Below are 22,047 nucleotides of genomic sequence, written 5' to 3' on the forward strand. Positions count from 1 at the left end.
GCACTGTGTTCAGTCATGTTTTAGTTTTGATTGTCCATTTTTTTTTTAATTTCTAAGATGTAAAACCAAGTCATGTTACTTGCCATCCAGAATATACTACCTCTTGAGGAGGATATTGAGAAGCCAGGACCCTTGTGCATTTTTGGCAAAGTCTAATATGACTAGTGATAGTGGAAAACAGTATCGTGGATCCTTAAAAAAGTAAACACAGTTACCACATGATTCACCAGTTCTCACTGTGGGTATACGCCAAAGAAATCAAAAACAGAGATGTAAATAGATATTTATATACGACTATTTGTTATGGTTTCACAATAGTTTAAAAGTGGAAGGAGCACAAATGTTTTGACTCACCTAACCCAAAGGGAATTTATTGGTAGGCTAATAGAATGCTTATACAGTCAGGAGGAGGGATCATTAGCCAGGCTTAGAAAATGAACAATAACCCAAAGAACGTAAAACAAAGCAAACACACCTCCCCCTGAGGGGGGAGCACTCTTGCCAGGCCACAGAGGAGGACACTGCATCCATTCCTGATGAGACCTGATAAGCTAGGTTCCGATGGAAGGGGAAGAGGTCTTCCCTTTTAGTGGACTTGGAGAGGGGCATGGAAGGAGATGAGGGAGGGACAGTGGGATTGAGGGAGGGGGCTACAGCTGAGATACAAAATGAATAAACTGTAATTAATACAAAAATTTTAATTAAAAATCCCAGAGCAAACAAGGTCACACCTTAAATAATATGGTGACTACCTCTTCAGTGGTACTGGCTTTCTCAGATAAATGGACAATATAGTGTACATATACAGTAGAGCAGTTTGTATGTGTGTTCAGGTCTAAAAGGAAACTAAATTTTAACAGCTACCATGTGGATGAACTGTCAACACATTATACTAGGTGGAAGAAGCAAACCACAAACGGACAAATAATGTTTCATTCTATTTATATGAGGTACTCTAGAGTGGTCAAATTCATAGAAATATAAATCAAAACATTGATTACCAAGGACAGGATGGAGGAGGAATGGGGACTTACTACTTTGTGGGTAAGGAGTTTTAGTTTGATATGATGAAAAGGTTCTAGAGATAGATGATCATTATCTAACAAGGTGAATGTACTTAATGCCACTAAATTGAACATATAAATATTAGAATCTTAAGTATTATCTTACTTGTATTTTAACATGGTTTTATTTCGCAGGAAATAGAAATTTTACTTTTGAGAAAACACAAATATCATAGAAGCCTGCATATGAGGAAAATAATTTTATTCCTGAGTATTCTGAATGGCTACAAGTTGAAAATGAACAGTATAATATAGTGGTTGTTGTCATTTATAGGAGGCTATTACAATTTATTTCTTCATAGGACAAAAAGGAAGCAAAATTCTATGATGAGAAAAACAAAATGAAAAGTTATTTATGTTTATTTATATTTATTTATGTTTACATGTGGGCCTGCCTGAGATTCTGTGCACCATGTGTGTGCAGGAGCCTCCAGAGACAAGAAGAGGTTATCAGATTCACTGGAACTAGAGTTACAGATGCTTTTGAGCAACCATGTGGGTGCTGGAAACTGAACCAAGGTTCCCTGCAAGAGCAGTAGTAAATGCTCGTAACTGCTGAGCCATCTTTCCAGCCCAATATTTTCTTACTTTGAAATATAATGTAGCCTGGGCTGTCTTTGAACATCCTATATAGACCCGAAATTGACCTTGGATTATTTTGTTTTGAAATTTTTCTTTATTATTGTTGTTATTATTATTATTAATTACAATTTATTCACTTTGTGTCCTGGCTGTAAACCCTTCCTATTCCCCCCTATGCCCCTCCCCTAGTCCACTGATAGGGGAGGTCCTCCTCCCCTACTATCTGACCCTAGCCTAGTCACATCTCAGGATTGTCTAGATCCTCTTTCTTTGTGGTTCTAGTAAAGCCACTCACCAGGGGGAGGTGACCAAAGAACCAGTCACTGAGTTCATGTCAGAGACAGTTCCTGTTCCCATTACTAGGGTACCTACTTGGAGACTGAGTTGCCATGGGCTACATCTGTGCAGGGTGTCTAGGTCCTTTCCATGCATGGTTCTAGGTTGATTCATCAGTCTCTGCAGGACCCCCTGGGCCCAGATATTTTGGCTCTTTTGGTCTCCTTGTGGGACTCCTCTCTCCTTCAGGTCTCTCTATCTTCCCTTTCTTCCATAAGATTCCCTACACTCTGCCCAACGTTTGGCTATGAATCTCAGAATCTCCTTTGATACCCTGATGGGTAGAGTCTTTCAGAAGCCCCCTGTGGAAGGCTCCTGTCCTGTTCCCTGTCTTCTCTTACTTCGGGTTTCTATTTTGTTTGCCCTTCTGAATGAGGATTAAGCCTCTTCCCTAGGGTCCTCCTTGTTTACCTTCTTTAGGACTATAGATTTTAATATGTTTATCCTATATTATATGTCTAATATCCACTTATAATTGAGTATATAATATGTGCGTCTTTCTGGGTCTGAATTACCTCATTCAAGATGATCTTTTCTAGTTCCATTCATTTGCCTGCAATTTCATGATTTCCTTGTTTTAAATTGCTAAGCAGTATTCCACTGTGTAAATGTACCACAATGTCTGTATGCATTTTTCTGTTGAGGGACATCTATGCTGTTTCAGATTCTGGCTATTATGAATAAAGCTCTATGAACATAGTTGAGCAAATGTTCTTGTCGTATGGTTGAACCTCTTTTGGATATATGCCCATGAGTGGTATAACTGGATCTTGAGGTAGCACTATTCGTAATTTTCTGAGAAAGCACCAGATTGATTTCCAGAGTGGTTGTATCAGTTTGCATTCCCACCAGCAATGGAAGAGGGTTCCCCTTTCTCCACATCCTCTCCAGCATGTGTTGTTGAGTTTTTGATCTTAGCCATTCTGATGGATGTAAGGTGAAATCTCAGGGTCATTTTGATTTGCCTTTTCTAGAAGTCTAAGGATGTTGAACATTTCTTTAATTGTTTCTCTGCTATTTGATATTCCTCTGTCTAGAAATCTGTTTAGCTCTGTACCCCATTTTTTAATTGGTTTGTTGGTGTTTAACTTCTTGAGTTTTTTATATATTCTGGATACTATCCCTCTGTCATATGTAGGCTTGGTGAAGATCTTTTCCCAGTCTGTAGGCTGTCGTTTTGTTCTGTTGACAGTATATATATATATATATGGATGGATGTGTATTTTTCTTTACAGAAGCTTTTCAGTTCCATGGGGTACCATTTATTGATTGTTGATATTAGAGCCTGAGCTGTTGGTATACACTGGACATGGTGGTGCAGGCTTGTAATACCAATACTCAGGGAGGCAGAGGCAGGCAGACAGATCTCTTTGAGTTCGGGGCCAGCTTGCTCTACAAATTGAGTCCAGGGCAGCCAAGGATACACTGAGAAACCCTGTTTCGAGCCACCCCTCCACAAAAGGACAACTTCTGAACTTGGGCTGGGCCCAGTGACATATGCCTGTAATCCCAGCACTTGTGGAGGCAAAGACAGGTGGATCTTTGTGAGTTCTAGGTCAACTTGGTCTACAAAGGGAGTTCAAGACAGCAACAGCTACCCAAAGAAACCCTGTCTCAAAAAACTGAAAAAAAAAAAAGAAAAAGAAAATTGAAGTACTAAAAAGAAGCAAGTTTAAGATGTCAGAATCCTTTCAGATTTTAAAGTTGATCTTGTACAGCTATCTAGGCAGTAACTTCACTATTCACCATTTCTAACTGATTCAAAGCATTCACCCTTGTTTTCATAGAAACAAAAAATCTATTTTATGTTCTTTTTAATCAGTTCACATGATATTTAAAGTACACAATTATGAGAAGGCCAGTGGGCACAAAGGGCTTGAAAGTCATTGACAGTCAAGGTGCGGATTATTCTGGTAGAATGAGGACCACCAGAAATTAACTGTGCTGTCGGTACCTGAATATTTTGGTGATGGAATCCAGACTATCCATTAAACTGCTGGAGGTTGCTTAAGAGAACTTCTAATAGAGCGAAATTTGCTTTTTCTCATTTAATGCATCCTGAGCATTTTCTTTGCGTGAAGGTCAAGATCTACATCCTTGTCTGCAATGGCCGCCTGCTATTTACCGCACATGTATTAGGCTTGGTTCCTGTTTGCTGCAACATAAAGCACTGCTGAGTCACCTCACAAGAAAAGGAATTTATTGGTAGGTGATTAGATTGCTTACAGAATCAACATAAAGGTTGGTCAGCTCACCTTGCTTGAGAACCCAGTGAAACTTGAACAGAACAGAGTCCCACCCTCAGAACAGAGTGATAGTGACCTTTTCACTAGCACTGGCTTTCTCGGGACTTCTGCCACTGCTGCTGCTGGAATGTTATAAAGTTAGTAATAATTAGGAATTTTTGTACTTATGACTAATTCATTATAAACAAAAGTTAATACTGTTTCTCTTTCTTAAAGGTGGGGTCATGTGGTCCAGGCTGGCTTCAAATTCAGTGTGTACTTGAAGATGACCTTGGGCTTCTAATCCTCCTGCCTCTACTTCCCTAGTGCTGGAGTTAAGGACATGCTCACCATGCCCATGCAGTTCTTGGAATAGAACCTAGTACTTCATGTATGCTCTGCCTAGCCACATCTCAAGCTCACAAAAGCCAGTGTTAAAAATCATAATTTCATGGGCTAAGGAGATGGCTCAGTTGGTGGAGTGCTTTCTGTTTATTTTTTGTTTGTTTTTAAAGACAGTGTTTTCCCATGTAGCCCTGGCTTTTCTGGAACTCACTCTGTAGGCCAGGTTGTCCTTAACACTTAGACATCTGCCTGCCTCTGCCTCCCCAGTGCCAGAACTAATGTCATTGCCACCAGCACCTGGCTAGATGCTTCCTGTACACATAAAAGCCAAGCAGTATGTACTTGTAATTCCCGTACTCTGGGGCAAAAACAGGCATATCCCTGCAGCTCATTGGCCAGACAGCCTACTAAACTGAATCATTGAGCTTCTGATCCAGTACAAAAAGATAGGGAAAGACATCTGATATCAACCTCTATTCACATACACATGCGCGCACCCACACAAACACAACATTTATATGTCTCTCACATCCTCATATCTACCCCTCCATTCTAGAAAAAGTGCAGTCATGCCAAGAGCAAACAAGAAGGTCCTCACACGCTGTGATACACCAAACAAACATGATTTTATACTATATATATATGTATATATATATGTATAAGTAGGAGAACCTTTTTGGTAAAGTAAGCACACCAGTCTATAGAACTTAAGAACTCAAGAACTCTCTAAGGCTATGGTTATGTCCCTTGTAGCTTTTGGTTTTCCTTCTGTTCTTTGTGTCAAGTCCCCATGCTAGTTTCTTCTTTTTCCTCTTCTTCTTTTTTCAATTTCAGTTTCCATCTTGGTTGTTAAGAAGTGTGGCAAGCTGGTTATAGAGTTCTTCAGTCTTTTCAACATCCCACTCTGCAGCCTGGCCTATCCTCTTTTTAAGGCCTGACTTGTCAACATTTTTTTTTCCTTAAACAGAGCATGCAAACCTATCATTGTCTTCGAAATACCGAGTTAGCTCCTTCCACTAACTTTCGGGTAAGGACTACACACTATTAGATTGGTTTTTACTCTTTTGTATATGTGTTCTAGATTTTTTTTTTATTCTTTTTGACTCTTGATATTCAGTTTTTTTTTGTTCAAAGTGTTTTGTTTTTTTTAATGCAGTTCTAGGACTGGAGCCATGGCTTAGTGAGTGCAGTGCTTCTGAACTTGGATTCCACGAACCCACAAAATGCCAAGTGTGGGGGCGTGTGCCTGTCATCTCAGTTCTGGGATGCATAGACCAGGGGATCCTGGAAGCTTGCTGGCCAACTAGCCTAGCCAAACAGTGGTCTTCAGGTTTGGTGAGAGATCTTGTCTTCAAAAAAGATGAAAGTGGAGAGTGAAGTGATAGATGATAACTAAAGTAGATCTTGGGCCTCCACATGTGCACCTAAAGGAGAGCATGCCCCCACACTCCACAAATATCTTAGGAAATTGTTGAAATTATTCTATGTATTTAAGGGAATTTCACAGGGGCATGTTTCATAGGCATTTGCATCATCCTCTTCAGTTTTTGGTCCATATGCTAGGAAAACCAAGATTTCTGGCCTCCTACTGACCCTAGCCTCTTCATTGTCCTGTAAATTAAGGAAGCAGCCACCCACCTTCGGCCTTTTTTTTTTTGTGACAGGGTCTGCTTCTGGAGGTGGAGTTGCCCACAGGTTCTGGATCCTCTTCCCTCAACCCCCAGAATGCTAGAAGAACATCTTTATACATATTTATTTACCCTGTATGTATCTTTTTTAGTGAGGATATTGACCCATTTTTTTGTTGGTCTTTTTTTTTGAGGCAGGTTGTGTGTGTGTGTGTGTGTGTGTGTGTGTGTGTGTGTGTGTGTGTATCTTTTGCTGTGCTGGAACTCACTCTGTAGATCAGACTGGCCTTGAATGCAGAAGTCTGCCTGCCTCAGCCTCCTGAGTGATGAGATGAAAGGCATGTGCTACCATTGCCCAGTTTTTTTTAAAATGTGTTTGTGCTATCCTGTCATGTGTGTTATATAGAGGTCAGACTGCAACTTTGGGTGCTATTCCTTAGGCTCTTCCTACCATTTTTGAGCCAATGTCTCATTGGGACCTGTGCCTTGTTGATGAGGCTAAGCTATTTAGCCAGTGAGCATCAGAAATGTCTGCCTCCTCAGTGATGGGATTACAAGTGAACATCACTGTGCTTGTCTTACTCCTCTCTCTTTTTCTATCTCTTTCTTTTTTGAGATGGGATATCACCATGTAGTCCCTAGCTGGCCCCAAACTCTCTGTATAGACTATGCTACCCTTGATTTTACAGGGCTCTGCCTATCTCTGCCTCCCAAATCACTGGGATTAAAGCAGTAGGTTGCCATGACGGACATGCCTGGCTTTTTAACTTGAGTACTGGGGATTAAACTCAGTTCTTCAAGCTTGTGCAACAAGTACTTTACCTATTGATCTGTCTGTCCAGCCTCATTTACCTATTTTTAAGTTTTTGTTTTTACTACAACACTACTCTTTTGGTGTTTTTTTTTTCTTTTTTCTTTTGAAAGGGGGAGTGGGGAGACAGTGTTTCTCTGTGTAGCTCTATCTGATCTGGAATGGTCATTCCTTCTCGCTTTATAGACCAGGCTGGCCTCAAACTCACAGAGATTCACCTGTCTCTGCCTCCCAAGTGCTGGGACTGCAGATTTGTGACACCATATAAACCCTCTTTTGGTTGTTTTGTTGTCATTTTGAGACAGGGTCTCAATATGTTGCCTTGGCTAGCTTGAAACTCATTATGTAAACCAGGCTATCTTCAAACTTACAGAGATTACCTGGTTTTGCCTTCCAGGTGGTAGGATTAAAGATGTGCAATAAACACACAAATGTATGTATCTGCATACCGTTTGCATGTCTGGTTGCCTTCAGGTTGCCGAAGAAAAGCATTATATCCTCTGTAACTGGAGTTACAGATGTTTGGGAGCCACCATGTAGGTGCTGGGAATTGAACCCATGTTCATTGGAACAGCAGCCAGTGCTCTTAACTGTTGAATCATCTCTTCATCCTTTTACATAATTAACACTATTAAGGCTGAGGATATAGCTCAGTTGTAGAACACTTGCCTACCCTGCACAAAGCCCTGGGTTCAAATGAAAAAGAACTCTAAAATATGTTTTTGAGATTATACTATAATTATTTAACCCCCGCCCCTTCTCTTTCTTCCTTCTGGCCCCTCCCAGGTACCCCTTTGTTCTCACTTAAATTCATGGCCTTTTTCTTGAATTTTTTTGTGTGTTCCTAAATATATACATCCAAACCTGCTCGATCTGTATCATGTTATTTTTTTTTATGTTTTTGGTGCTTACCATTTATTACTGGATAACCAACTGTGTGCTCTTCCCTGGGGAAAGACAGTGTCTCCCACTCTCAGCTTTCCTTAATTACCTGTAGCTCTTTGTGTAGGGTTGAGGCCTCATGGGTCTTTCCCCTGTCCACTTTGGCATGTATATTGGTGTCATTGTTGCTCGTGTGTAGAGAGCCATATTGGTGAGACTTCATGGGTGTAGCTTCTTTGACATTTCTAGGAGACACAGTTTCACACCAAGCTCCTATTCCTCTGGCCCTTACAATCTTTCCATCCCCGTCTTTTGCAATCATTCCTGAGCTATGGGATCAAAAAAGTTTCTTAATAGACTTTGTGTTTGCTCAAACAATTAGTATCATTATCCTTGTAGTGGTAGCTTTTATGAAATTAATGACATACTTAAAATATACACTCATAGTTGTCATTTCCACTTGCAGCAAACTTTGTCTTTTTTGTTGTTGTTTTGAGACAAGCTCATTGTGTAGCCCTGATTGGCCTGAGATTCACCTTAGGCTGACCTTGAACTCACAGAGGCCCATCTGCATCTGCTTCCCAAGTTCTGGGATTAAAGACATGCACCGACACACTTGGCTTTATTATGTTTTTATACTTTACTTTTTTCCAACCAACCAGCAAATATGAAACATAGTTTTTCAACTTTATATGAATAGTTAAAAATGAACTGCCATAGACTACCTCCGTGCAGGGGTTCCAGGCCATCTCCATGAGTGGTCCTTGGCTGGAGTATGAGTCTCAGAAAAGACCCTGTGTCCAGAATTTTTGGTTCTGTTGCTCTCCTTGTGGAGCTCCTGTCCTCTCCAAGTCTTACTATCTTCCACTTCTTTCATAAGATTCCCTGCACTCTGCCCAAAGTGTGGCTATGAGTCTCAGCATCTGCTTCTATACCCTGCAGGGTAAAGCCTTTCAGAGGCCTTCTGTGGTAGGCTCCTGTCCTGTTCCCTGTTTTCTCCCTCCTCCAATGTCCATCCTCTTTGCCTTTCTGAATGAGGATTGAGCATCTTAGCCAGAGTCCTCCTTCCTGATTAGCTTCCTTAGGTGGACAGATTTTGGTATGTTTATCCTACATTATATGTCTAATGTCCACTTATGAGACCCTGTGTGTCTTTCTGCTTCTGGGATACTTCAGGATGATCTTTTCCAGTTCCTACCATTTACCTGCAAATTTCATGATTTCCTTGTTGTTGTTGTTGTTTTTTTTTATCGCTGAGTAATATTCCATTGTGTAGATGTACCACAATTTCTGTATCCATTCCTCAACTAAGTTCAAATTTAGTCAAAACAGTCATAACAGGGATGGAAAGGGCCTGATTCTTTTTTTTTTCTTGTTCCTCAAGAAAGAGTTTTTCTGTGTAGCCTCAGCTATCCTGTACTCCCTTTGTAGACCAGGCTGACCTGGAACTCACAGAGATCTGCCTGCCTCTGTCTCCCAAGTGCTGGGATTAAAGGTATGTGTCACTATGCTCTAGTGGTTGATTTTTTTTCATGATATCAAATAGGTCAGTATGATTTCCTCTACTTTCCTGAGGTCATGATAGCTGCCCTGTCTAAAGCACAAATCATTTCACACTCTAGTTTTACTGGCATGGAAGTAGTTAGCTTGTGGTGGAAAGGTTCACAGAGACCTGTGGAATATTTATCTTTTTCTTTTCAGAACATTAATGTTTTTCAACCATTCTTCCATATTGCTTCATCTTTGGCTTTGTTTTATGGCTTTAAACACTGCCCTATTAGGGTAATCATTTTGATGCTATGACTAGCTTTAGAATCCTTTGTGACTTGGCTGTGTGAATGTGACTGTATCTGAGCTTTAGCTTTTTTATTTGAAAGGAATTTACCACCCTGATTATATGGCAAGACTGTTGGGAGCTGTATGTAAAGGCTTTCAAATATGCAATACTGTAGGAAACTTAGGTACCTATATTGCTCTCATATAACTTTGTAGAGATGTTGTGACTGGTGTAGGAATCATAAAGATGACTGGGAAAGAAAATGGCTTTTTCTTAATTTGAATGTTCTGTGCTTTTTTTGACCTTATTCGTATGTCTTTTGGTATCAACTCCTAATTTTGTAAGAATAGACACATGAAAGAAAAAACACTTATGTTTTAAAACTCTCCCTCCATACTCCACCTGTTTCATCTGGAATCCTAGTGCTTCTGTAATAACAGTTGTCTGATGAAAGAAAGTTAAGCACTCATTATTTTGAAAACAAATTAAGTGGTAGGATTAATTTTTATTTTGAAAACTTACACAATTTAAAAGAAAGGGATGTGTTATAATAACAGAGGGTAGAACCTTTTCTGTCTGTTTACATTGCAGTGGTGATGATTTCAAGTGAAAGCAAGTGGGTAGGAAAATGTTAATGGATTTGGAAATATTGAATAGTTACCCTAGAGGCAACTAGTTAGGTGTTGTTTGAATAACTAGAAACTATCCATTTGTTTAACTAAGTAGATATTTTGCTGTTTTTTTGTTTTGTTTGTTTTATTGAGACATGATTTCCCTGTGTAGTCCTGGCTGTCCTGGAAGATATTTTTTTTATTAAAAAAAAAAAAAAACAGGCGTTTTTGTATAACTCGTGTTATAGAAATGGGTGACTTGGACTATTTCTATGTTTGAGTTTATTGTTAATCCCACTAAATTGTTTCAGTGTTGGTAACTTCTAATTTCTATACATTCCTAACATTTTTCCCATGTTTTCTCTTCAAATGGCCTTTTATTTGTCTGTAAAAATTATTATAGAGCCAGGCATCATGGCACACACCTTTAATCCCAGGATTTGAGAGGAAGAAGCAGGAGGATCTTCCAGTTCCAGGCAGCCAGGACACAGAGTTGAGACCCTATCTTTAAAAATCATTATATTGGTAATTTAAAGCAGGAGGATCATAAGTTTGAGGCCAGTCTAGGCTAAATAATAAGACTTTGTCTCAAGAAAAAGATATGTACGGAGTCAGGCATGCTATTATTGCATGCTTATAATCTTAGTACTTGGGAAACTGAGACTACCCATGAGTTTGAGGTCAGCCTGGGATAAATAAGACCCTGAAGAGAGAGAGAGAGACAGAGACAGAGAAACAGAGACAGAGAGAAAAAAAAAAGTTGGAAGTATTTCATGCTTATAGTCCCAGCACTTGAAAGGTTTAAAGAAGGTATTTCTGTGAGCCAGCCTGGGCTACACAGTGAATTTGAGGTCAGTCTGGTAACCATAGAAAGACCTTGACTAAAAACTAAAAACAAAAACTCCTTATAATGAGATGCCTGTAGGAAGAAGAGATGCTATAGCAGTTTACTTATGTATTCATGATGTAGACTAAGAAGGTGAGAACTAATTAGTTGAATTGCCTTTTTGCTCACCCCCAGTCACACTCTTTCTAACTCCTTTCTAACCTCCTTGTCTTCTTATATGTGCATACATATCAACACAACAGAAAATGTTGTTCTCTGTTTTTAATTTTTGTGTCCTCCTTCAATTCTGAACTTTCTGGGGTTTATCTTGTTGCTCATGGCTCTAGTTCAAAGTTTTTTAGCTTCTGTGCTGTTGATATTTGGAGCTCCCTCTTCATCACAGGTTGTGTGGTGGTATACCTGGCCTCTAAAGGCCAGTAATCGTCCCCCTTGATCTCAGTGTCTCGGGACATTGCAAAATGTTCCACTGGTAGAATAGTCACTTCCACTGAGAATTGCTTTTTCTACTTCACTTACTTTAACTTCTGTATCATGCTCTTGTATGATATAATAACAAAACTATGTTTCATTTAGCCACTAACAGACATTTAGGTTAATTCCAAAATGTCAATTATTAGGAAGACTAATAAGTTTAAGTGAGACTTTTTGTTCATATTCATTCTTATTCCCACACCCACATTCCCTTTTCATTCTTTTTCACAGGGTCTCACTAATAGCTCTAATTGTCCTGAAACTTACTATGTAGACCAGATTAGCCTCAAACCGAGGGCAGTCCTCCTGTCTTCACCTTCCAAGTTCTGAGATTACAGGTGTGAACCACCTAACTCACGTGTTCTCAAGCACATCTGTGAGACTCTCCCTAGGGTAATCGCAGAGGTATGGAAGAGGTTGACTTTTGGTATATTCCCTTTTTTTGTTTGTTTGTTTGTTTGTTTTTTAAGACAGGGTTTCTCTGTGTAGCCCTGGCTGTCCTGGACTCATTTTGTAGACCAGGCTCGAACACACAGAGATCCGCCTGCCTCTTCCACCCAGAGTGCTGAGATTACAAGTGTGTGCTACCACGCCTGGCTATATATTCACATTTTTAATTAAATTTTTATTTTTATATTAATTACAGTTTATTTACTTTATATCCCAGCTGTAGCACCCTCCCTCATTCCCTCCCAATCCTACCTTCCCTCCCTCATCTTCTCTCTGCCCTTCCCCAAGTCCACTGATGGGAAGGTCCTCCTCCCCTTCCTTCTGACCCTAGCTGATCTGGTTTCATCAGGACTGGCTGTATTGTCCTCCTCTGTGGCCTGGCAAAGCTGTTCCTCCCTGGAAGAGGTCAAAGAGCCAGCTACTGAGTTCATGTCAGAGACAGTCCCTGTTCCCCTTACTAGGGAACCCACATGGATACTGAACAGCCATGGGCTATGTTCGAGCAGGGGTTCTAGGTCACATTTTTAACCACACCAGATATTGTCACATAAATTCTGTAATTGTGTTAATGTATATTAGTCAGGTGAATAAGAAAGGTATTGTTATTCCATATCAGTACCTTGTATGGTCAGATTTTGAAATTTGTATCTGATAAATGATACTCAATTATGATTTTAGTTTGTATTTCCTTGATTATCACAAGGATTTAAAAAAAAAAACCTATGTGGATATAATTTTATCCAAAGGGAACTAAATTTTAAGTATATGATAATTTATTAAGAATCCAGAAATCTTCTCCAAATAATGAGGCATATGTTACAGGAATTAAAAACTAAAGTTTGTGTGTCTGTGGTGAACATTAAGAAGTAGTTCTGGCTGTGTACATGTTGGGTTTTGTATCGGAGATGACGGTCCAGTCATCTTACAGAAATGACATTACTGTCTGTGTTTAAGGAGTGGCTCAACTATTTTAATAACTAGGAGTTATTTCCCTCCCTGTTGTGGCATACTTTTGTCTCAGAGTCGCTCCTTATTAATGGCTGTGTGTCTTTGTGATACTGTTATTTTCCAAAGCCAGCATGTGTTTCGTAGCATATGACCTTGCTTACATGTTGCTTACTGCGTCATTTTACTAAATACAGTGCAAGGTTACCGCAAATAGTAACGATTTGGTACTTATTTGATACACATTAAAAATTTAAAGATGGATATAACATGTACGACAAAGTCAATGAGATTGGTGTGTGTGTCAATATATGTGTATTGGCAGTGAGAGGAAGGTGAACTCCTTTGAAATTTTGTGTGTGAGGTCCAATTGAAATAGAGTTTATTTGCCATAGTTAAATTGAGATGTACTGGGAAATCCAGCTGAATTAATGTAATTTCCATTTATGTTCAGACATTTTATTCCGATCTGCCTAACATGTAAATCCTATGTGACTTTTGTTATGTTGAAGGGCCCATATGAGTTACTTTTCTGATCACTATGACAAAATACCTGACAAGAAGCGACTTGAAGGATTGACTGGCTCATGGTTTGAGTCCATGAAAAGATGCTTAACATTACAGGTAACTAGGAAATCTGTATCAAAACCACCATGAGATATCTTTTCATATCTACTAGAATGGCTAAGAAAAAAGTCAGAGTCTGGGCATAGTAGCCTCTATCTTTAACCACAACTCTTAGGATAATTAAGCAGCACAATTACAAGTTCAAAGCTATCCGGAGAGGGAGAAAAAGACCTTGTCTCACAAACAAAACTAACTCCGCTCTATACATTCACCATAAGAAGCCAGCAACAGCAAGTATCTCTGAGGAGGAGAAGAGACTGGAATTCTCATATGCTGTTGGTGGGAATTCACAGTGACGCAGCTACTTTGCAATATACCCTAGCAGCTCCTCAGGCAGTTAAGCAGAGTTATATGACACAGCATGTTCACTCTTCAGCATTAACTGAAGGGAATTAAAGCACAAAATTTATAACAACATTTATAATGTCAGTATTTGTAAGACCCCAAAATTGGAAATGATTCAATTGTTCATCAGCTAACAAATGGATAATAAAAAAATGTGTATTTATTCAACTATAAAAAGAATGCTGTTACGTGCTACAACATGGATTAAAGTTGAAAACAAGCAAAATGAAAGATGCCAGTAACATATTACATGATTCCAGTAGTATGAAATAACCAGAAAAGGATTCTTTATAGACAGAAAGTAGATGAGTGGTTGCCTAGCACTGAGGGTAATGAGCTTAAAAGTTACTGAGTGACAGTAAGAGGATAAGGTCTTGTTATGAGGTGATAAAAATGTTCTAAAATTAACTATGGTGATGGCTACACATGTGGGGACATATGTGTTCGAGACCGGCGTGGTGTACAAAGGGAGTCCAGGACAGCTAAGGCTACACAGAGAAACCCTGTCTCGAAAAAACCAAAAACAAAAAAATGGTTCTGAGAGAATTGCATATCTCCACATGTAAGAATGTGACTTTGGGTATATGGAGGGGAGTCGTGGTAGAGCACATGGCTTAACCTGTACAAGTCCTGGATTTGATCCCCAGCACAAAATTAAAAAAAAAAATTAGACTCCATAAAATCAAAACCTTTAGGGCTTGAGAGATGGCTCAGAGGTTAAGAACACTTGCTCCCCTTCCAAAGGTCCTGAGTTCAATTCCCAGCAACCGCATGGTGGCTCATAACCATCTATAGTAAGATATAGTGTATAAATAATAAATAAATCTTTTTTAAAAGAAAACTTTAAAAAATTATTTATTATTTATACAGTGTTCTGTTTACATGTGTGCCTGTATGTCATAAGAGGGCACCAGATCTCACTGTAGATGATTATTAGCTGCCATGTGGTTGCTGGGAATTGAACTCAGGACCTGTGGAAGAACAGCCAGTGCCCTTTACCTCTGAACCATCTCTCCAACCTAAATTAAAAGCTTTTATGTATCAGTGGATGCCATCAAGAACATTAAAGAATGAAATGTTAGTATCTGCAACTTGTTGATGTACCTTGAAAATAGGCTAAGTACAAGAATCTAGACATAAAAGCCATATGTTGAACGAATAATCTGTTGACATGAAATTACCAGTGTAGGCCCATCTGTCGCGATAGTCTATCAGAATTTTCCAGGGACTGAGGAAATGAGAATGGGTGCAACTGCTAATGACAATGAAGATCTTTTCATTTCATTTTTATTTACGATTTTACATATGTGTGTGCATATGCCAGAGCATGCGAGTGGCGGTCAGAGTTGATTTTTCTCCTTCCACTGTGTGAGTCTCCAGAGTTGAATTCAGGTTGTCAGGCCTGGTGGTAGGTGCTTTTTCTTGCTCAGCCATCTTGCCAGCCTGAGGGTTTCTTTTCTGAGGAAAATGAAAATGTTCTATAATCATGTGATCATTATGGTTGCACATCTTTTTCATATACCAAAAGCCACTGAACTAAATGCTTGAAAGTTTCCTAGCATGTGAATTATACCCGAGTTTCAAAATAAACACACAGGGTCAGCAAGATAGCCATGTAAAGGGGCTTGCCACCAAGCCTTATGTCCTGAATTTGATCATCTGGAGCCCACATGGTGAAAGGACAGAACTAATTCCCACCAGTTGTCCTCTGAACGCTCATGTGCATGTGCGTTCCCCTCCACTCTTATTTATTTGATGCTGAGCATTACTAGATAAATTGGACTGGACTTGAACTATTTTAAAAATATTTCATTTTATGTATATGGGTGTTTTGCTTGCATGTATGTTTATGTACCACATGTATATGTGTTGATCAAGAAGGGCGGAAATGCATGTTGGATTCCCTGACACTTGAATTACAAATAATAGGGAGTACTAAGTGAATGCTGGGAATTAATTCCAGGCCTTCAAGAAGAGCACCAGTTTTCTTAACTGCTATCTCTTTATGCCTGACCTTCAGTTCTTCATGTAGCACAAGCTGGTTTCCATCTTGATATCCTCCTGCCATAGCCTTCCAAGTCATGAGATTACAGGCATGTACCATCACACCCATAGTCTTGGAAGTTAGATTTTGCCATGTCCATCATAATCTATTCATTGGAAACATCACCAAGTCTAGGACACAGTCAAGGTGAAAAGGAGTTAAGTTTCATTTCTTTTTTTTTTTTTCCTTTTTCTTTTTTAAATTTCATTTCTTGAAGAAGAGTCTGTGAATGTGTTGTAAACCCAACATAGAAGTGGTTCTCAACCTTCCTAACACTGCAACCATTAATACAGTTAGTTCTTAATGTTGTGGTGACCTGAACCATAAAATTATTTTGTTGCTACTTCATAACTATAATTTTGCAACTGTTAGGAAACAGAATGTAAATATCCGTGTTTTCTGATGGTCTTAGGCAAACCCTGTGAGAGGGTTATTCATCCTCCAAAAGTGTCGCAACTCACAGGTTGAGAACTGAACAAGTTCACTATAGGAAGACAGAGCAAATGATGGAGCTACATTTTAGAAGATGGGGAGTTCTGTAGGAAAAAAATAGAGGTAAGGGGAGTCAGGATTTTTTTGAAGGGCTGTAAGTTGCCATTATAAACATGGGGTCAACAAATACCTCATTACAAAAGTTAAAGACTTAAAAGGGATCAGAAAAGTAGCTAAGCAGATTTCTGAAAGTGAGGATTTCCAAACCAAAGGCCATGAATGGCAGTCACACAGTAGGCAGTGTGGCCTGCTCAGAGTCAGGTGTCGTGAGTAGTTGGAGTCCAGAGAGGTCAATTTGAGGTTGGCAGACAGGAAAAATCATGTAGGACTATATAAATAGTCTATAGATTTTTAGCAATTTTGGTTCTTGTTTCTACATCTAATATTATGTGATATTATATATTAAACATGTTTAAAAATCTGGAAACTACTTTTAAAAGCAAGTTACATTATAAAATTTCCTTGTATTTTGCTTATTTATATGTGTGTATATGCATGTGCCTACCTGTGGATGTCAGAGAACAATTTTAGGGAGTTGTTTCTCTTTTCATGTAAGTCTGGGGACTTGAACTCAGGACATCAGTTTTGGCACAAAATACCCTTACCCACAGAGCCATCTTGTTGATCGCAAGGCAAGTTAAATTTATGACATGGAGTGTTGTATATTTTGACACAGGATTTCTCTATATAACCACCCTGGCTGTCCTGGAACTCATTTTGTAGACCAGGCTAGTCTTAAAATCATAGAGAGCCTCCTGCCTCTGCCTCCTGGGTGCTGGGATCACTGGTGTGTGCCACCATGCCCAACTCTGTTTTTTTATTTTTATTTTATTTTTATTAATTACAGTTTATTCACCTTGTATCCCAGCTGTAGCCCCTTCCCTATGCCTTCCCAATTATACCCTCCCTCTCTCTTCTCCTATGCCTCTCCCCCACTCCAATGATAGGGGAGGTACTACTCCCCTTCCATCTGACCCTAGTCTATCAGGTCTCATCAGGACTGGCTGCATTGTCTTCCTCTGTGGACTAGTAAGGCTGTTCCCCCTTCAGGTGGAGATGGTCAAAGAGCCAGCCCATGAATTCATTCAGAGACAGTCCCTGTTCCCCTTACTAGGACACACTTGGAGACTGAGCTGCCATCTGTGCAGGAGTTCTAAGTTATCTCCATGCATGGTCCTTGGTTGGAGTATCAGTCTCACAAAAGATTCCTATGCCCAGATTTTTTGGTTCTGTTGCTCTCCTTATAGAGCTCCTGTCTCCTCCAGGTCTTTCTATCTCCCCCATCTTTCATAAGATTCCCTGCACTTTGCCCAAAGTTTGGCTATGAATTTCAGCATATGTTTTGATTCCCTGCTGGGTAGAGTCTTTCAGAGGCACTCTATGGTAGTCTCCTGTCCTATTCCCTGTTTTCTCCCTCTTCCAATGCCCACCCCGTTTGCCGTTCTGAATGAAGATTGAGCATCTTACCCAGGGTCCTCCTTCTTGATTAGCTTCCTTAGGTGTACAGATTTTAGTATGATTATCCTTTATTATATGTCTATATCCACTTATAAGTGAGTATATACCATGTGTGTCTTTCTGTTTCTGGGTCACTTCATTCAGGATCATCTTTTCAAGTTCCCACCATTTGCCTGCAAATTTCATAATTTCCTTGTTTTTAGTCACAGCCTTGCCTTGTCCCTGATTTCAGTGGGACTGATTTAAGTTTCTCTCCATTTAGTTTGATGTTGGCTATAGGCTTGCTGTGTATTGCCTTTACTATGTTTAGGTAAGTGCCTTGTATCCCTGATCTCTCCAGGACTTCAAACATAAATGAATGTTGGATTTTATCAAATGCTTTTTCAGCATCTAAAGAGATTATCATGTGGTCTTTTTCTTTCAGTTTGTTTATATAGTGAATTACGTTGATGGATTTCTATATATTGAACCACCCCTGCATACCTGGGATGAAGCCTTCTTGGTCATAGTAGATGATATCTTTAATGTGATCTTGGATTCAGTTTGTGAGAATTTTGTTGAGTATTTTTGTATCAATGTTTATAAGAGAAAATGGTCTGAAATTCTCTTACTTTGTTGGGTCTTTGTGTGGTTTAAGTATCAATGTGATTGTGGCCTCATAGAATGAAGTCGGTAATGTTCCTTTTGTTTCTATTTTGTGGAATCATTTAAAGAATATTGGTGTTAACTCTTCTTTGAAGGTCTGGTAGAATTCTGCGCTGAAACCATCTGGCCCTGGGCTTCTTTGGATTGGGAGACTTTTGATGACAGCTTCTACTTCCTTAGGGGGTATAGAACTATTTAGTTTATTTACCTGATCTTGATTCAGCTTTGGTAAATGTAATTTATCAAGAAAATTGTCCATTTCATTTAGATTTTCAAATTTTGTTGCATATAGGCTTTTGAAGTAGGACGTAATGATTCTTTGGATTTCCTCAGTGTCTGTCGTTAGTTAAGTTCCTGTTTTCATTTCTAATTTTATTGATTTGGATAGTGTCTCTCTGTTGTTTAGCTGGTTTCACTAATGGTTTGTCAATCTTGTTGATTTTCTCAGAGAACCTGCTCTTAGTTTCGCTGATTCTTTGAATCGTTCTCTTTGTTTCTAATTTATTGATTTTAGCCCTGAGTTTGATTATTTCCAGCAGTCTACGTGCTTTCAGGTGTGCTGAGATGTTTGTATTTCTTCTTGAAGGCACTTAGTGCTATGAACTTTCCTCTTAGCACTGCTTTCATTGTATCTGATAAGTTAGGTAAGTTGCACCTTCATTTTCAGTGAATTCTAGGAGGTCTTGAATTTCTTTATTTCCTACCTGACCCAATTGTCATTTAGTACAGAGTTGTTCAGTTTCCATGTGTGTGTAGGCTTTTTGCTGTTTCTGTTATCGTTGAAGTCTAGTTTTAGACTATGGTGGGCTGATATGATACAAGGGATTATTTCAATCTTGTTGTATCTGTTGAGGCTTTCTTTGTGTCTGACTATATTTTGGAGAAGCTTCCATGAGGTGCTGAGAAGAAGGTATACTCTTTTATGTTTGGGTGAAAAATTCTGTAGATATCTGTTAGGTCCATTTGATTTAAGATGTCTGCAAGTGTCATTATTTCTCTATTTAGCTTCTGTCTCAATGATCTGTCCTTTGGTGAGAGTGGGATGTTGAAGTATCCCAGTATTAAGGTATTGGGATTGATATGTGATTTAAGCTTTGATAATGTTTCTTTGACAAATGCAAGATCGCTTGTGTTTGGTGTGTAGATATTCAGGACTATGAGGTACTCCTGGTGGAGTTTTTCCGTTCATGAGAATGAAGTGTCCCTCTCCATCTCTTTCGATTAATTTTGGTTGAAAGTCTTTTTTTTTTTTCTATTAGGATGGCTACTCCAGCATGCTTCTTGGGTTTGCTTGCTTGAAAAACCTTTTTCCAGCCATTTACTCTGAGGTAGTGTCTATCTTTGTTGCAGAGGTGTGTTTTTTGAATACAGCAGAATGTTGGATCCTCTTTCCATGACCATTCTGTTAGTCTGTGTCTTTTTATCAGAGAGTTGAAGCCATTAATGTTGATAGATATTAGTGACCAATAAAGTGACCAATTATTCATTACTTTTATTGTGGAGTTGGTGGTGATTGTGTGTTTGTATGCTTGTACTCTTGTTTTGTTGTTGTTGTTGTTGTGATGGTATCTGTATCCTGTGTTTTCTTGGGTATAGCTGATCTCCTTGAGTTGGAGGGTTTTTTTTTTCCTAGTATCTTCTGTAGGGCTGAGTTGCTGTGTAAATATTCTTTAAATTTTGTTATGTCATAGAATATTTTGTTTTCTCCAACTGTGTTGATTTAAAGTTTTGCTGGATATAGTAGTGTGGGTTGGCATCTGTGATCTCTAAGCTTCTACATGATATCCTCCCAGGCCCTCTGGTTTTCATTGTCTCTGTTGAGTAGTCTGGTGTGATTCTGATAGTTCTGCCTTTATATGTTACTTGGTCTTTTTCCTTTGCCATTATTAATATTCTTTCTTTGTTCTTTACACTTAGTGTTTTGATTATTATGTGGCGGTAGGACTTTCTTTTCTCCTCTAGTCTGGTGTTCTGTAGGCCTCCTGTATGTTTCAGAGCATTTCTTTCTTAAGTTTGGGGAAATTTTCCTGTATGATTTTCTCAAAAATATTTTCTGGGCCTTGGATCCTGGAATCTTCTTTTTCATCTATTCCTATTTTTAGGGTTTTTCTTTTCATGTTGTCCTTGATTTCTTGGATGTTTTGTGTCAGGAACTTTTCTGTTTTTATGTTTTCTTTGAGAGAAGTATCAATTTCTGCAAGTGTAATTTCAATGACTGAGATTCTGTCCTCCATCTCTTGTATTCTGTTCTTGATGATAACCTTTGTGGTTTCTGATCTCTTCTCTAAGTTCTCCAACTCCAGGGTTGTCTCTGATTGTGTTTTCTTTATTGATTCTAATTCTGTTTTCATGTTTTCAATGATTTTATTCATTTTTCTTCACCTGTTTGATTGTGGATTCCTGTCTGTCCGTGATGGCCTCTATTTTTTTGGTTTGTTTCCTTTTCATGTGCCTCAAATAACTCCATAACCATAGACTAAGATAATTTTCCTGTGTTTCAGCTGCAATAGAATATCTGTTGATTTTTGGAGAGTCTGGTAAAACCATGATGTCCTGGTTTTTGTTCCTTGTATTCTTACACCAGCCTCTAGCCTTCTGGTTGTCTGCAGTCTTGACTGATTGCTCCTGGAGCCTGTACTGCAGACTGGGTCCACCTGTCTCTGGAGTCTTGAGTAGTATGCAGGAAGATAAGAGATGTCCAGCGGCTCAAGAATGGGTACTGGAGATTCAGATGCAGCTAAGGAAGGAAAGGTGCCCTACTGAGTTCACTGTCTCTGCTGGCTCACTGTGACCCAGGTAGGACAGGCAAGCTGGGGTGTAGGCAAAAAGATCTCCAAGCCCAGAGCTGCTCCTGTACCCCATAGGCTCCTTGGGGAGGAGGACAATGGAACTTGTGTCCTATCCCTAGCTCAGCTCTCACATATTTTATTATTAGCATATTTTAAGTTGGAGACATGTAGGAATAGGTGCGTAAAGATTATTTCCATGGTTAAATTAATGATTTTATTGTCTCCAGCAGGAATGTAAAGACCTCAAAATGGAACCAAGTATGGATGTGAATTCAGTCACTGTCTCTGTTGAAGGAATGACATGTATTTCCTGTGTCCGGACCATTGAGCAGCAGATTGGGAAAGTGAATGGTGTCCATCATATTAAAGTAAGTTACTCTTTGTGAATTAGTAAGATGACATTACCATTAATTCTGTTAATAACTAGTTCTGATATTGGGATTGAAATAATCACACCAACACATTTGACAAAAAAAAAGCCTACCATCATACTGCCAATTCTACTAAACTATAATAATAATAATAATAATAATAATAATAATTTACCCAGTTAATTCTCTTTTAAAGAAAGAAAGCCAGATATAGTTGAGGCAGAAGGATCACTTGAGTTCAGGAGTCTAATGACCAGCCTTGATAACACAATCAGTTCAAGTCTCAAAAAAAAAAAGAAAGA

The 22,047-nt window shown here is 39.0% G+C and overlaps 1 protein-coding gene across 3 annotated transcripts in view; it reads left to right on the forward strand.

The window, feature by feature from the left end:
- Atp7a (ATPase copper transporting alpha) overlaps positions 1 to 22,047 on the forward strand; it is a 132,124-nt gene that overhangs the window by 45,374 nt on the left and 64,703 nt on the right. For 2 of the 3 annotated variants that reach the window (XM_055592619.1, XM_055592637.1), the window contains exon 2: positions 21,602 to 21,742. In XM_055592619.1, coding sequence (XP_055448594.1) covers positions 21,623 to 21,742 — 120 coding nt within the window. In that variant the 5' untranslated portion in view covers positions 21,602 to 21,622. The remainder of the gene's footprint in view (positions 1 to 21,601; positions 21,743 to 22,047) is intronic. The other variant, XM_055592628.1, reaches the window with a different exon arrangement.

This window comes from Psammomys obesus, unplaced genomic scaffold (genome assembly GCF_907164565.1).
Source record: "Psammomys obesus unplaced genomic scaffold, mPsaObe1.curated_primary_1811, whole genome shotgun sequence".
In the NCBI taxonomy this organism is placed as follows: Eukaryota; Metazoa; Chordata; class Mammalia; order Rodentia; family Muridae; genus Psammomys; species Psammomys obesus.